General features: G+C 42.3%; 1 protein-coding gene across 1 annotated transcript in view; it reads left to right on the top strand.

Moving 5' to 3' along the window:
- The window catches only part of GIPC2 (GIPC PDZ domain containing family member 2), a 92,672-nt gene that overhangs the window by 61,879 nt on the left and 16,455 nt on the right, over positions 1–14,338 (top strand). The window contains exon 4 of the mRNA XM_055116977.3: positions 11,710–11,816. Within this exon, the coding sequence (XP_054972952.1) occupies positions 11,710–11,816 (107 nt within the window). The remainder of the gene's footprint in view (positions 1–11,709; positions 11,817–14,338) is intronic.

Below are 14,338 nucleotides of genomic sequence, written 5' to 3'. Positions count from 1 at the left end.
ATTTCAGCACTTTGGGAGGCTGGGGCAAGCAGATAACTTGAGGTCAGGAGTTCGAGACCAGCCTGGCTAACAGGATGAAACCCCATCTCTTCTAAAAATATAAAAATTAGCCGAGCATGGTGGCACGCACCTGTAATTCCAGCTACTGGGGAGGCTGAGGCATGAGAATCACTTGAACCTGGGAGGTGGAGGTTGCAGTGAGCTGAGATGGTGCCAATGCACTTCAGCCTGGGCAACAGAGTGAAACTCTGTCTCAAAAAAAAAAAAAAAAGAGCTAGCATTCTAGGAAGTAGAAGAAACTTATTCTACGTATTGTAGCTTTACAGTTTTCAACTATATGATGCTCCTCATTAAACAATTTTATTATAAATAGTTCCATGTGAGACATGTGGTAGAATATGTTATCAACTCTTTACATTTGCAGGATCTGTTTTGGTAACTATTTTTCTTAACTTTGTAAAGTCTAGGGGGAAGGTCCAGGCTGTGTAATAAACCAGTAATAAAGGTGAACAATAATTTTTATTTCTTGAATTCCCATGATAAAATCATATTATAGGGTAAAATAAGTGAAAGGATAAAACGAAATATTTTAGCTATCATTCTTTGTTAAAAGAACGACCTTTTACCTTTCCAAATTAGAGTCTAGAGGTTTGTAATCTTTTTTTGTAACACAGTCTCCTCTGGATTAAAGGTATGAACTTTTCCCCCAGAGATGCACATTAACTTGTGCCTGCAATTTCAGGGAGTTATGAAAACAGCGTTGGGGCTTTCTTAAATGACACCTTAACTAAAGAGCAAGAAGTTTTCTGGCACAGTTATTGCACTTCTGATATGCATCACACCCTGTTCTGTCTTATCAACGGAATGGTTGAGCCACCTTTGTGTGCTTGTGGGGTTCATTCATATGTGGGCAGCTCTTTTGATCCAATAGACAACAACTGACACCTTCATGCAGGTGGCATCAGTATATGCCTCCTTTTCCTTGCCTTTGGTCTGTCTCAGCACCCTACTAATTGTATTTTTTTAAAGCCTATTCTAAAGAAGCTTCAGAAATATTGGAGAGAGGAAGGATGCAGGGAGAAAGGGAGTGTCGTTAAAATCTTAAATTCTGAGACACAAGCTAGGTTTTATGTCAGCTATCCTGAGGAGTGTGTACATAGGTTGTGGGTGAATGTGGGGTAGGGAGCATGTGTTTATGGACAATGCTGTTGGTATGTATCTAAGCATTGGAAGGTCTTTTCAGATGGGTTGCCTCATTACTTGGACAGAATTCTGTATCTGTGAGGTTTCTTTCATTTGGAGACCATGGTAAACCCTACTAAACTGGCTTAAGCAGAAACGGGAATCATACAAACCAGCAGTCCATGAGTGATGCTGGCATTAGCAAAGCTCTGTGTGGGGCCCATACAATGTGACTAGGACCCAGTTCCTTGCCTTTTCTCTCTGTTCTGATGTCCTGTCTGATGTACCTGCTTCATCATTTAGGTATCATCATATTAAGGTTAGCTCCACACTGTGTCCCAAGATGGTGGTCAGCAACTGCTGGGACCATCTGCTTTCTTATTCATGCAGAGCAGAAAAGGAGAGAGACTTTGGCTCAGAATTTCTAGCAAAAGTCCTGAGATTTATTCTGACCTTGCGGCCTTTAGTCACATGCTTGCCTCTGAAACAATCACTGTGATGAAGGGTATCAGTTTGGCTTGGCCCATTCTCGTGTCCCATATCTGAAGCTAGGAGCAGTCAGCTTCCCCTGATCCACAGTGATCCTTAAATGACCAATGGGTACTAAAACAACCAATGAAAGTTATTTACCAATGGCAACTCATAACTTTTAATAGAATGCAAAATGAGGTAGTGTTTCTAGGGTGGACCTGCCTGGCCTTTTGTTCCAGCTCTGCCCACTTACCTGGTTGTCTGTGATCCTGGTGAAATCATTTCACTTTTCCAAGCCTTGGTTTCCTGAATCATGAAATTAGGATAATAATCATACCTATCTCATAATAGTTTTATGAGTATTAAAAGCATGTAGATAATTTTATATGCTGTTACCTGGGATATAGTCAATGCTTGGTTAATAAAGAGGCATTACCTTTGACTTACCCCAAATAATTTACCTTGACTATCCCTAGATGAATATAGTGTGTTTTTTTTTCTTTTGAAATAAAATTGGTCTTGAAGAATAATGCTAGTTTAGAACCAACTCAAATGTCCAACAATGATAGACTGGATTAAGAAAATGTGGCACATATACACCATGGAATACTATGCAGCCATAAAAAATGATGAGTTCATGTCCTTTGTAGGGACATGGATGAAGCTAGAAACCATCATTCTCAGCAAACTATCGCAAGGACAAAACACCAAACACTGCATGTTCTCACTCGTAGGTGGGAATTGAACAATGAGAACCCATGGACACAGGAAGGGGAACTTCACACACGGGGGCCTGTTGTGGGGTGGGGGAAGGGGGAGGGATAGCATTAGGAGATATACCTAATGTAAATGACGAGTTAATGGGTGCAGCACACCAACATGGCACATGTATACATATGTAACTAACCTGCACGTTGTGCACATGTACCCTAAAACTTAAAGTATTAAAAAAAAAAAAAAAGAAACAGCCTATAATGCTTGATAGGTAGCCATCTGTAGAGGGAACCTCTACACCTTGAGAGATACCTGAAAATGGGGGCAGAAAGCCACAAAGCCCAGGTAGAGCTGTTGACTCTAATTATTATTGCTTTGTAGAAATGTGTCATTCTCCAAGAGAAACCTAAAATTTGAATTTTTATGAGAAATCACCCAATATTTAAAAGGTTGCAACTAATTAAAAAATCTGAAAACACTGCACATCCAACAAATATGTCTGTATACTATATGTAACTGTGATCTCCCTGTTTGTAGTCTTGTCCTGAGAGAATTGTCCTTAATGCCAAAGTCCTTTGCTCTGGTGACATGCACACTAAACCTCTCAGGTAACCCTGTGAGTAGAAAACTTCAAAGGAATCATTTCTGGAAGGGATAGAGAACGAATGAACTGAGAGTAGCCTAGGTGGGAGGGACTTGGAAATGTAACCTCTCCATTCATCGCTTTTGGAATCTTTGAACTTGCTGAACTATATAGCCTGGAACACTTTCCTCTCTCTACTCCTCCCCTTTACCCATCTAGCCTTGCTGTCTTTACCTGTGATGGTTGAGTCTCTGCTTATGAATCAGTTTCTCCAGGAAGTCTCAGGCGTGTGAGAATGAAGCATGGGAGCCCACTTGGGCCTTTGATAACATCTCTCCCTATGGATTAATAAACTGATTTGGTGAGATCTGTTCTTTGTGAATTTGGTTAGTGTGAATCAATCCCTAAGATTCAGATCAGCTCTGGGAACACTGAAAAAAATAAGCATTCCTGGGTCTGCAATAGTGAGGATTGTTGGTGCGCACATCCTGCCGAGTGCTGCTGAGTTGCCACCTGGCCCACCCTTTGATATTTCTCTTGGTGCTCTGTAACTTCAGAGATGGAAAGTACAGAAACTGTTGGTTGAATTTGATGAGATAGCTGAGTTCACCCTGCATAGGTGGTTAGGGAAGGGAGCTGCATGTTTACTTTTCTGGGATGGAGTGGTGATATGGATGGTAACTTGCCCACATGGTGTGATAAAACTCTAATAGGGGATTTGGGGCGGCGGGGGGTACTGGACAGAGACCACAGAGTCCAAGGATTTTACTCTTTTCTCTGGGCCCCTCAGTGGGCTCTTCTTCCCCTTCCTCACTAGAAGGAGCCCATTACTAAGTGCCCTGTGAGGGGCTGGGCTTACACTCATCCACTTTAGAGGACCTCAGATGGAGCAATGGGAGGGGCCATCTGTTGTTTCCACCCTCCTCTAAATTTTAGGGAGAAATCATACTGTTTTAAAGAAGAAATAAAATAGAATAAAGAAGAGACCTTTGCCCCTGGCCTTTCAAGTGACAGCTTTCTGAACATTTTACGAGGAGCCTTTGCATGTTTCATTTTTTAGAGAGAAAACCTATATAAGTTGTTTTGTTAGGAGACAGTGGAAGGGCACATTTCCCTCTCTCCAGGTTGAAACACACCAGCAGAAGCAAATTATAAACTCTAGCAGCAGCGTTCTATTAACGTGAGCCAGGCCACTGGGCAAAGCATCTTTCATACAGTGGTCATTTGAGTGCTTAAAACTATGCTGTAAATAGGTGTAAATATTTTGTAAATAAGAACTTATTCCTCAAGTTCACACAACTTGCAAGGTGAGGAACTGGGGTTTTAACTAAGGTGCTCTGATTCCAAAGTCCATGTTCTTAACCACAACACTGTGGATAACAGTACAGATTGAACCAAAATACTAATTTTCTTATAAGTAATCCCAGTAGATATCAGTGATCAGAATGCAATTGAGAGCATTACTTACGAGCATCGTGATACCACATTTGAAAACAGAGTGATGGTAGAGATAATCAGACCTCAGTACTAAAGTCCTTGTAAGATGTTTTAAGAGAGCCAGATAATATGCTTTTGAGAAGTCAGGAAAATTTTATCAGGGTCTCACTTTCAGCAGAGATCTAATCAGAAATATTAGAACAACTTTCATTTCACAGTTTGGAACTGAAAGTAATTGGTTTGTTTCCTTTTTGTCACCAAAATGCCACTCATTATTTTTTTCTCCTACTTCATTTTCACACAGGCCCTCAGCCCACTACAGTGTTCCCCCTTTACAACTATTTCCAGATGTTCTCAAGGGTTTCACATGTGCTCCAAGGAAGTGTGATCCTGTTAGGCAACCTTGTTGACCTTCTCTGTGTCCGTAGCATCCCATTCTTCCCTCTGGGCATCTTTGGGCTATTTCTTGTTCACTGAGCAACTTGGATACAGCAGTGTCCATCTGTGCCCACTTCATGTTGAAATCATGGTCTCTGCCCAGGCCCCATAGGCGCTGCTCCATACTCCAGGCCAACCAGGGCTCTCATGGGACCAGAACAAGGCCTCGTTCTGTGCGGAAGTGGGGAGAATATACAGCCTCCCCACTGCTTGGTCCTTCCGACAGTTGAGGATCTAAGCCGTGTTGCATGTGCTACTCCTGAAAACAGTGCTTTTGTCTTCTGTCAGCACTTCTTTCCCTAGGGCCGAGGCACAGGCTGTTGGGAGGAAGACAGATCCTTTCTGCCTTTTCCATTTCCCTATCTCTCTACCTGAGCTTCATCAAATAGCAAAAACTAGGCGTTTGCTTGTTTATTGAAAATGTCAGTTAAAATAGGCTCTTGTAAAGAATGATACATGTGTATATAAACATTTTATTTTAATTTAAAACATAGATGTGAATAGTGAACAGCATTCGTTATTAGGGTGATGGGTACACGAAAAGCCCAGACTTCACCACTAGCAGCATATGCATGTAAGAAACCTGCACTCGTGCTCCCGACATAAAAACTAAAAATCAATGTTTAGGTTCATAGCAAAACTGAACAGAAAGTACAGAAAGTTCCCATTTCTATGTTTTAAAACATAGAAGTATACATTCTCTTATCACTCTTAATGTAAAAGACCTTTTCTTTGAGTAGAGGACACAAATTGGAATTCTAAGATGTCTGTCTTATGTAATCACAACCTTAATGCATATGTGTGGGTTCTATTTCATTTAAAAAGAACAGATATGTGAAATGATGGCTGTTTAAAAATATTTTTTCTTTTCAATCATGGTTCACTGCAGTCTCAAACTCCCAGGCTTAGATGATCTTCACACCATAGTCTCCTGAGTAGCTTGGACTACAGGCATGTCCCATCATGCCTGGCTGATGAAATATTTTGTTTTTCTTTTCTTTTTTTGAGACAAGGTCTTGTTCTGTCACCCAGGCTGAAGTACAGTGGCGTGATCACAGCTTACTTCAGCCTTGATGTCCTGGGCTCAAGCAGTCCTCCTGCTTCAGCCTCCTGAGTAGCTGGGACTGCAGGTGCATGCTACCCTGTCTGGCTAATTTTTGTATTTTTTTGTAGAGATGGGGTTTCACCATATTGCCTAGGCTGGTCTCGAATTCCTGGGCTCAAGTGATCCGCCACCCTTGGCCTCTCAAAACGCTGGGATTAGAGGCGTGAGCCACGGCACCCAGCCTAAAATTTCTAATAGAGACAAGGTCTTGCTCTGTTGCCCAGGCTGGTCCTGAACTTCTGAGGTCAAGTGATCCTCCCGCCTTGGTCTGCTGATGTGTTGAGATTACAGGCGTGAGCCACTGAACCCAGCCAAAAATATTTTTTCTAATCTCCTAGAGTCATCTTGCCCACACCTATTTTTTTTTTTTTTTTTTTTGCAACTCACTCTTATGGAGTCTATCCAAGGCAGTCAACCATCAACCTAGTTTTCATAGCATTAATAACTCCTTGTTTTACACTCATTTCATCAGCTCATGTACTTTTAAATCAAAGCACGTAATTAGAGTAACAGATACAATTGCCACAAAAAGGTCTGGGAACAAACCTGATTGCTTCTAGGCTATGTGCAACTCCACTGTGGGAGCGGTTAGGCACCCACAAGCCGTGCATTCCTGTGCCCTAAGTGACGTATGGCAGGCGGACGGCCAGTACCCTCAACTGGGAGCCCTGGTGCATCTAGTGAGTCAGCTAGCTAGCTGCAGGTGCAGGCTGGTTACCAGTGCCTACTGTATCCACTGCATCCCTGTCATAGCTCAGCCCCAAGAGAAGCCTTGTGCAGATCCGTTAATGTGAAGTGACTGATTTAGGGCTTGGCCTGGTTGGCCAGACGTGCTTAGACAGGCCAGCACCCCAAAAGTAGGCCAGGCTATAAATATTTGTGGTCTCCAAAACATTTCAAAAACACAAAACCTGTTTTTTCCCCTGTGGATGAACAGGACCATCCTGCTTGTTTTTGTGTATAAACAGATTGATTTATGTACCTGGATCACAGGCTGATAGACAAACACGGCTTCTGTTTCCTTAGAGGTGAAAACCGCCTTTCTGGAGGCTGGTTCAAGCCAGAATTTAAAATTTAACTTTTGCTTTGGTGCCACCAAGTGGTTAGCTTTGAGATGGCTCGGCAAATACATAATGATAAAAAAAAAAAAAAAAATCTGGGATGTATAGGAGGAGCTCAGAGGATTTTTAGGGCAGTAACACCATTTTGTATAATACTACAATGGTGGATATATATTATAATATACATTTATTCAAATTCATAGAATGTGTAACACCAAGAGTGAACTCTAAACTGTGGACATTGGGTGATTATGATGTGTCAATGTAGGTTCATCAGTTGTAGCAAAAGTCTTACTCTGGTGTTGGAGGTTGATAATGGGAGAGGCTGTGCCTGTGTGGTGGGGATAGGGAGCATATGGAAACCTTCTGTACTTTCTGCTCAGTTTTGCTCTGAACCTAAAACTGCTCTATCAAAAAAGATTTATTAATGAAAAGTCTTCTATGCTACATACATTTTCCCTTCTGGCTACCAGTGTTGCAGGTAAGAGCAAGATAAGATAGAAACGTCATGTAGAGAGGCCAGCTGACTTCTTGGGCAGGGATGATACAACCTTTATGAAGCCCCACACTCCAGAGGCTGGGTCCTTAGCTTTGTAAGTCCCAGAAACCTTTTTATTTTTATTTTTTTTTCAATGTATGTAGAGTTGTTCAGTTTTTCAGGGCTATATCATGCTCACCAAACTTACAAGAGACACTTTTTGAAAAGTCAGATTGGCAATATATTATTTTACAATTAGAAATGTGTAATCAGTGGTAAACCAAAGCACATGTGGTAGATGAGAAGTTCATTTTTCACCCTGCAGGAAATTTATATGGGCAGACAAACTATACCAAGTAGGTTGCTTGGTGAAATTGCAGTAGGGTCGGGGAAGGAGGTTGCATGTCTTAAGGTTACTACCATTAAGACGAAGCTATCTTCACCACTTTAGGGATATACATGACTCTGGGCTGGGGATACTTACATTGCTAGGCAGTACGGAATCCTGGACAATGCTGATGACAGGTCAACTTAATCTTTTTCTTTGGATACTCTTTTTGAAACTCTATGCTGAGTGCATCACACAGGACATACTGTAACTGGCAAGGCCAATACTGTAGGCTTGCTGATACAGCTCTGGTCTCCTGTGAATGTTGGGTCACCTGGATTAGCATTTGGATGTTTCCCAAATCATCAGCCACCATTTATAGGTTTTTGGTTAGGCGGGGCTAGTGTACTAATTACATGCTAATTTTTAATAATTGTATTCTCAGAGGAAGACTTATGTTTTATGTTTTGGTGATTCTGTTCCTGAATATAGGTCAAAATTAATATGCAAAATTAATATGCAAACTCCTTAATCACTTTGGCATAGATTCCTAATAGCAAAACAGTACTTGGCTGAAGATGGGAATTATCCTGGTTTATTAGTCTGTTCTCACACTGCTATAAAGACATACCTGAGACTGGGTAATTTATAAAGAAAAGAGGTTTAATTGATTCATAGTTCCACATGGCTGGGGAGGCCTCAGGAAACTTAAAATCATGGCGGAAGGGAAAGCAGGCATGTCTCATATGGCAACAGACGAAAGAGAGCATGCAAGAGCAGGGAAAACTGCTTTACAAAACCATCAGATTTCATGAGAACTGATTCACTATCATGAGAACAGCATGGGAGAAACCACCCCTCTGATCCAATCACCTCCCACCTGGCCTCTCCCTCCACATGTGGGGATTATGGGGATAACCATTCAAGATGAGATTTGGGTGGGAACACAGAGCCAAACCATATCACCTAGGTTCTTTTTAAAAATTATTATTATACTTTAAGTTCTAGGGTACATGTGCACAACGTGCAGGTTTGTTACATATGTATACATGTGCCATGTTGGTGTGCTGCACCCATTAACTCGTCATTTACATTAGGTATATCTCCTAATGCTATCCCTCCCGCCTCCCCCCACCCCACAACAGGCCCCGGTATGTGATGTTCCCCTTCCTGTGTCCAAGTGTTCTCATTGTTCAATTCCCACCTATGAATGAGAACATGCAGTGTTTGGTTTTCTGTCCTTACGCTAGTTTGCTGAGAATGATGGTTTCCAGCTTCATCCATGTCCCTACAAAGGACATGAACTCATCATTTTTTATGGCTGCATAGTATTCCATGGTGTATATGTGCCACATTTTCTTAACCCAGTCTATCATTGATGGACATTTGGGTTGGTTCCAAGTCTTTGCTATTGTGAATAGTGCTGCAGTAAACATACGTGTACATGTGTCTTTATAGCAGCATGATTTATAATCCTTTGGGTATATACCCAGTAATGGGATGGCTGGGTCAAATGGTATTTCTAGTTCTAGATCCTTGAGGAATCGCCACACTGTCTTCCACAATGATTGAACTAGTTTACAGTCCCACCAACAGTGTAAAAGTGTTCCTATTTCTCCACATCCTCTCTAGCACCTGTTGTTTCCTGACTTTTTAATGATTGCCATTCTAACTGGTGTGAGATGGTATCTCATGGTGAGAAAGTTTTTGCAATCTGCTCATCTGACAAAGGGCTAATATGCAGAATCTACAAATAAACAAATTTACAAGAAAAAAACAACCTCATGAAAAAGTGGGCAAAGGATATGAACAGACACTTCTCAAAAGAAGACATATTGCCTAGGTTCTAAGTAAGAATGCAGGCCACTTCATGTCTGTGTCATGAGAGCTTTGCACAGACCTCACTGCCTACTGGTACTCACCAGCCTGTCCTGTGATGCCTCTCTGGAGTGCTCAGTTGTCTCCGGTTCTTTAGTGCAGGGGTCCCCAACCTTTTTGGCACCAGGTACTGGTTTCATGGAAGACAATTTTTTTCCACAGATGGGGCAGGCAGGAGAGAATGGTTTTGGGATAAAACTGTTCCACCTCAGATTGTCAGGCATTAGTTAGATTCATAAGGAATGTACAACCTAGATCCCTCACATGCACAATTCACAGTAGGGTTCATTTTCTGTGAGAATCTCATGCCACTGCTGAACTGAAGGGAGGCAGAGCTCAGGCTGTAAGGTAATGCTGTGTGGCCCAGTTTCTAACAGGCCATGGGCTGGTACCAGTCTGCGGCCCTGGAGGTTGGAGACCCCTACTTCAGTGCAGCATCCCCTCCCCACCTGCCTCTTCCCCTGAACTGCTGCCATGTGGAGTCCTCAGTCAAGGAAGCGCACGGTATTTGCAGAGGTTATAAATTAGTATCCTGTGGTTGGAATCTGACCCATAGATCTCTTTTGTTTTTGCCAATATGTTGTTTTTAAAAGTTTGATTTAATTGTCCAAACTTAAAAAATTTAAAAATCCGGAGATGTACACAAAACTCTGAGTATCCTCTTTCTTTCCTTCTTTCCCTCTCTCTCTTTTCTTTTCTTTTCTTTCTTTCACAGGGTCTCACTGTGTTGCAGTCATGGCTCACTGCAGCCTTGACCACCTGAGCTCAAGCTATCCTCCCACCTCAACCTCCTGAGTAGCTGAGACTACAGGTGCGTGCCACCATGCCTGGTTAATTTTTGTATTTTTAGCAGAGACGGAATTTCACCCTGTTGCCCAGGCTGGTCTTGAACTCTTGGGCTCAAGCGATCTGCCTGCTTTGGTCTCTCAAAGTGCTGAGATTCAGGCATGAGATTACTGTAATCGCTCTGGCCTGAGTCTCCAGTTTCATTGCAGAAAAAAAAAGTGGATGATCTGGCTATGCAGGGCTTATATTCCCACAGCACAATAAGTTATTGGAGTGGGGCCTACGTAGGGCACATTTCTTCCAATTATCCTCTTTCTTCGCCCTTCCCTTTCACTCATTTATGTTACTGCTTGGTAACATATTTGGTGGTGACGCTTAGTTTGTTGCAAATGCAGGATAAGACACAACAGAAAAAACAAGCATAAGGAAAGTAGTGGCTCCCTGTGAACTCTTGCTCCCTGCTCTTGTCCTTGCTGTCTGCAGGGAATTCCTTCCTTGGAACCTGCTTTCAGGCTCTTTTTCTTTTGGACCCTATTTCTGTTAGTATGTCAACTCTGATTTTATCCCTTGTGCTTTCAAGAGGTGTGGGCTGGAGCGTTGTTCAGGAAAGCATATGAACTTTGAAATCTGGTCTGTATCTGCAAGACCTGGTTTTGAATCCCAGCCCCATTTCTTACTGCCTTCAGTTCCCTTATCAGTAAAATGAGGGCAATCACCGGTCTCATAGGTTGGTATGAGTATTAAATGGGATTTTTTAATGTAAAGCATCACACAGAGGGTAGATCCTCAAATAATAGTGCTCTTGTCCCTCTCTTTTCTCTTTTTTTTCCTTTAAATTTTTTTTTGTTTCTTCTTTTTCTGTTGGTCCATTGGGAGAAGAAACCTCTCTTCTTTCAAGACATGATTCTTTCCCTTTTTTTGTGACTTTGATGAAACCACTTACTCCTCTTTACTCTTTTTGTAGAGCCTACTGTTTTTTCTTCCTTGTAACTTTGTCTTTCCCATCTGTACATTTCACATATTCCCTTTTCTTGGAGTTAGAACTCTCTCATAAAGACTCTTTTATAAGAATAATGGATGACAAGCACATTTATTTTGCTTCGGGAAATTCTATAAGAAGGCCTATGTTTTATCAAATTTCTATAACAATTGTATATAGTTTTGTGATAGAAACTACATTAGCCTTCACAGTAATCTGTTGGGATGCTTTCTGTGTATATGCATGTTTCCCTGTTCATTGTATTGTAGAAATAGAGCCGAGGTCAAAGGCTGGAAAGTCATCAGGAGAAAAAATTGGTTGTGGAAGGGCAACACTTCGCCTGAGATCAAAAGGTCCTGCCACCGTGGAAGAAATGGTATGTTATGTTCATTTACTTCCTGTTCTGCTTAGAAATGTTGAGTTAGATAAAATTCCATTCATTCTAACCAAAACTTGGACTTTTAATTCATTGTCTATTTAAACAATCTGGAAATTACTGAAGGTATTTAAAAAGGAAATATAGAAATTAAGGACATGAGAAGAGATTGTGATCTATAGAAATTCTCAGTTACCTGTAGGTGACGTTTCTAGACTCTATAGACAGCTAGACTGTCTCAAAAACTTAAGTCAACCAAAGCTCTCTGAGAACCAAGAAAATGTTTCAGAGCCACCTGTAGGAGTAAACAAAAGAAGATATTGATAATGAATGATTATATTCGTAAACTCCTCTTCTCACATAAAACACCTGTAGTCATCTTTGACTCTTTTCGTTCATGTCCCACATCGCTTCCATCAGCAGATCCTAGTGGATCTACCTCTATAAGATACTGGAGTCCAATGACTTCTTACCACCCCTGCCCACCACTGTGCCCCAAGGCACCATCATCTTATCCTGGATTTTGCAATCACCTTCTGTTTAGTCCACCTGTGTTCACCCTTGCCTTCTTTCCACCTGTGCTCAGCACAACCCTCAGAATGATCCTTAAAATATGCAAGAGAAATTATGTCACTTTTCTGTTCACAACCCTCCAGTGGCTTCCCATGACACTCAAAATAAAACCTAAAGTCCTCAGAATGACCAACATGACCGAACTCCGTATTTCTTCTCTGTTCTCATTTCCCATCCCTCTGCCGTGGCTTCCTCTGCTTCAGTCATGCTGGTCTCCTTGCTGTTCCCAAACACTCCAGGTGTATCCCCATCTCAGGCTCTCAGTACTGCTGTTGTCTCTGCCTGAATGTTTTGCCCATTTATCTGCATAGCTTGCTCCCTTGCCATCATTAGGTTTCTGCCCACACATTATCTATCTCAAAGGCCTTTCCCGAGCATCCTGTATGAACAGCAACTCCCTCCACCCCTCCCACTGCCCACTCTTCCATGTCCTTAATTTTTGTCAAAGCAATTGTATTAGTCTGTTTTCACACTGCTAATAAAGGCATACTTGAGACTGGGTAATTTATAAAGAAAAAGGTTTAACGGACTCACAGTTCCACATGGCTGGGGAGGCCTCACAATCATGGTGGAAGGTGAAGGAGGAGCAAAGGCACGTCTTACATGGCAGCAGGCAAGAAAGCATGTACAGGGGAACTGCCCTTTATAAAACCGTCAGATCTTGTGAGACTTATTCACTATCATGAGAACAACGGCATGGGAAAAACCTGCCGCCATGATTCAGTTACCTCCCACCAGGTCCCTCCCACAACATGTGGGGATTATGTGAGCTACAATTCAAGATGAGATTTGGGTGGGGACACAGCCAAACCATATCAGCACTAAACACACTAGGACTCTATATCTTTGATTAATTTTGTCTACTGTCTAGCTCCTTTGCTCACATGTCTTGTTCACTGCTGCATCCCCAGCACCTAGAATAGGACCTGATATACCAAAGGAATGGAAATCTTTGGTGCATTAATGAATTAATAAACGATTCCTTTTAGTTTGAGAAAAGCAAGGGTTTTTCCCTTTGAATGACTTTGTCTATATATAGGTCAGTGTTTGAGTGAAAAACACCAGAAGGAGAAGTGACAACTAGAGGCAAGAAAGGTGGAGGAAGAAAACTGCAAGGTTGAGGTGGCGATGGTGAGGATTCCAAGTGGCAAGCAGCAGGCCCACAACAGCAGCAAAGGCATGGGGGTCAAAGCCCTCCCATGGGCAGACGGGATGTCGAGCAGGTGACTGATGCCTGTGAGCTCCGGGGGGCAGGGGCACGGCTCTGGGCCCTTCTAGGGTCTCTCTGTATGTGAATGCTGTCTGGGTTCCTATGTGTTTGAAGGGAAAAACAGACAGGTGAACAGTTTTGAGGCTGTTTCACAGAGTGGGATCTCAGAACTTGTTGGGTGACAAGGTCCAGGGTTGGTCATGGGGGTGGTTTGTTGAAGCAGACACTTAAGGAACACATGAGGCCAAGGCTGTCCTTAGGAAAGTCGAGTCACCCAGGGTGTTGTCAGTTTTGGGGGGATCTAGAGGAAGATCCTGAGTCAAATGCGTGGGTTCTGGGAGAATGAAAGGACCGATCAGAGGCAAATGGCAATGAAGAGATCTGATAGAGCAAAAAGTGTTTTGAAAAGGAGATATGATGAGGTATGTGAAGGAAACCCAGGGCAGTGACTTCTGGGCATTTGGAGCCTTTATTTTCCCTCTGTGGCCCAGCACACTGCCTGGTATATTGCTGAAGGCCAGTAAATGTTTATTGAATGAATAAGCAAATCTCAGTGGAAGAAAGGAATTTATCAGAGAAGGGAAGAACAGAGGGAAGTTGCTGGCTGTGAGGAGCCAGGAGAATGTCAGCTCTGCCTTTTGCTGGAGGCTGTGAGGAAAAATGAGCAGACCTTTAAACAGCTCACAAAGGAAGCAGGTCAGCAGGAAAAATGCCATGTCCCTTCAGGAGGAGGAGCATC

The sequence above is a fragment of the Pan paniscus genome, chromosome 1, assembly GCF_029289425.2.
Source record: "Pan paniscus chromosome 1, NHGRI_mPanPan1-v2.0_pri, whole genome shotgun sequence".
Classification (NCBI taxonomy): domain Eukaryota; kingdom Metazoa; phylum Chordata; class Mammalia; order Primates; family Hominidae; genus Pan; species Pan paniscus.
This window is presented reverse-complemented; position numbering and strand designations above follow the sequence as displayed.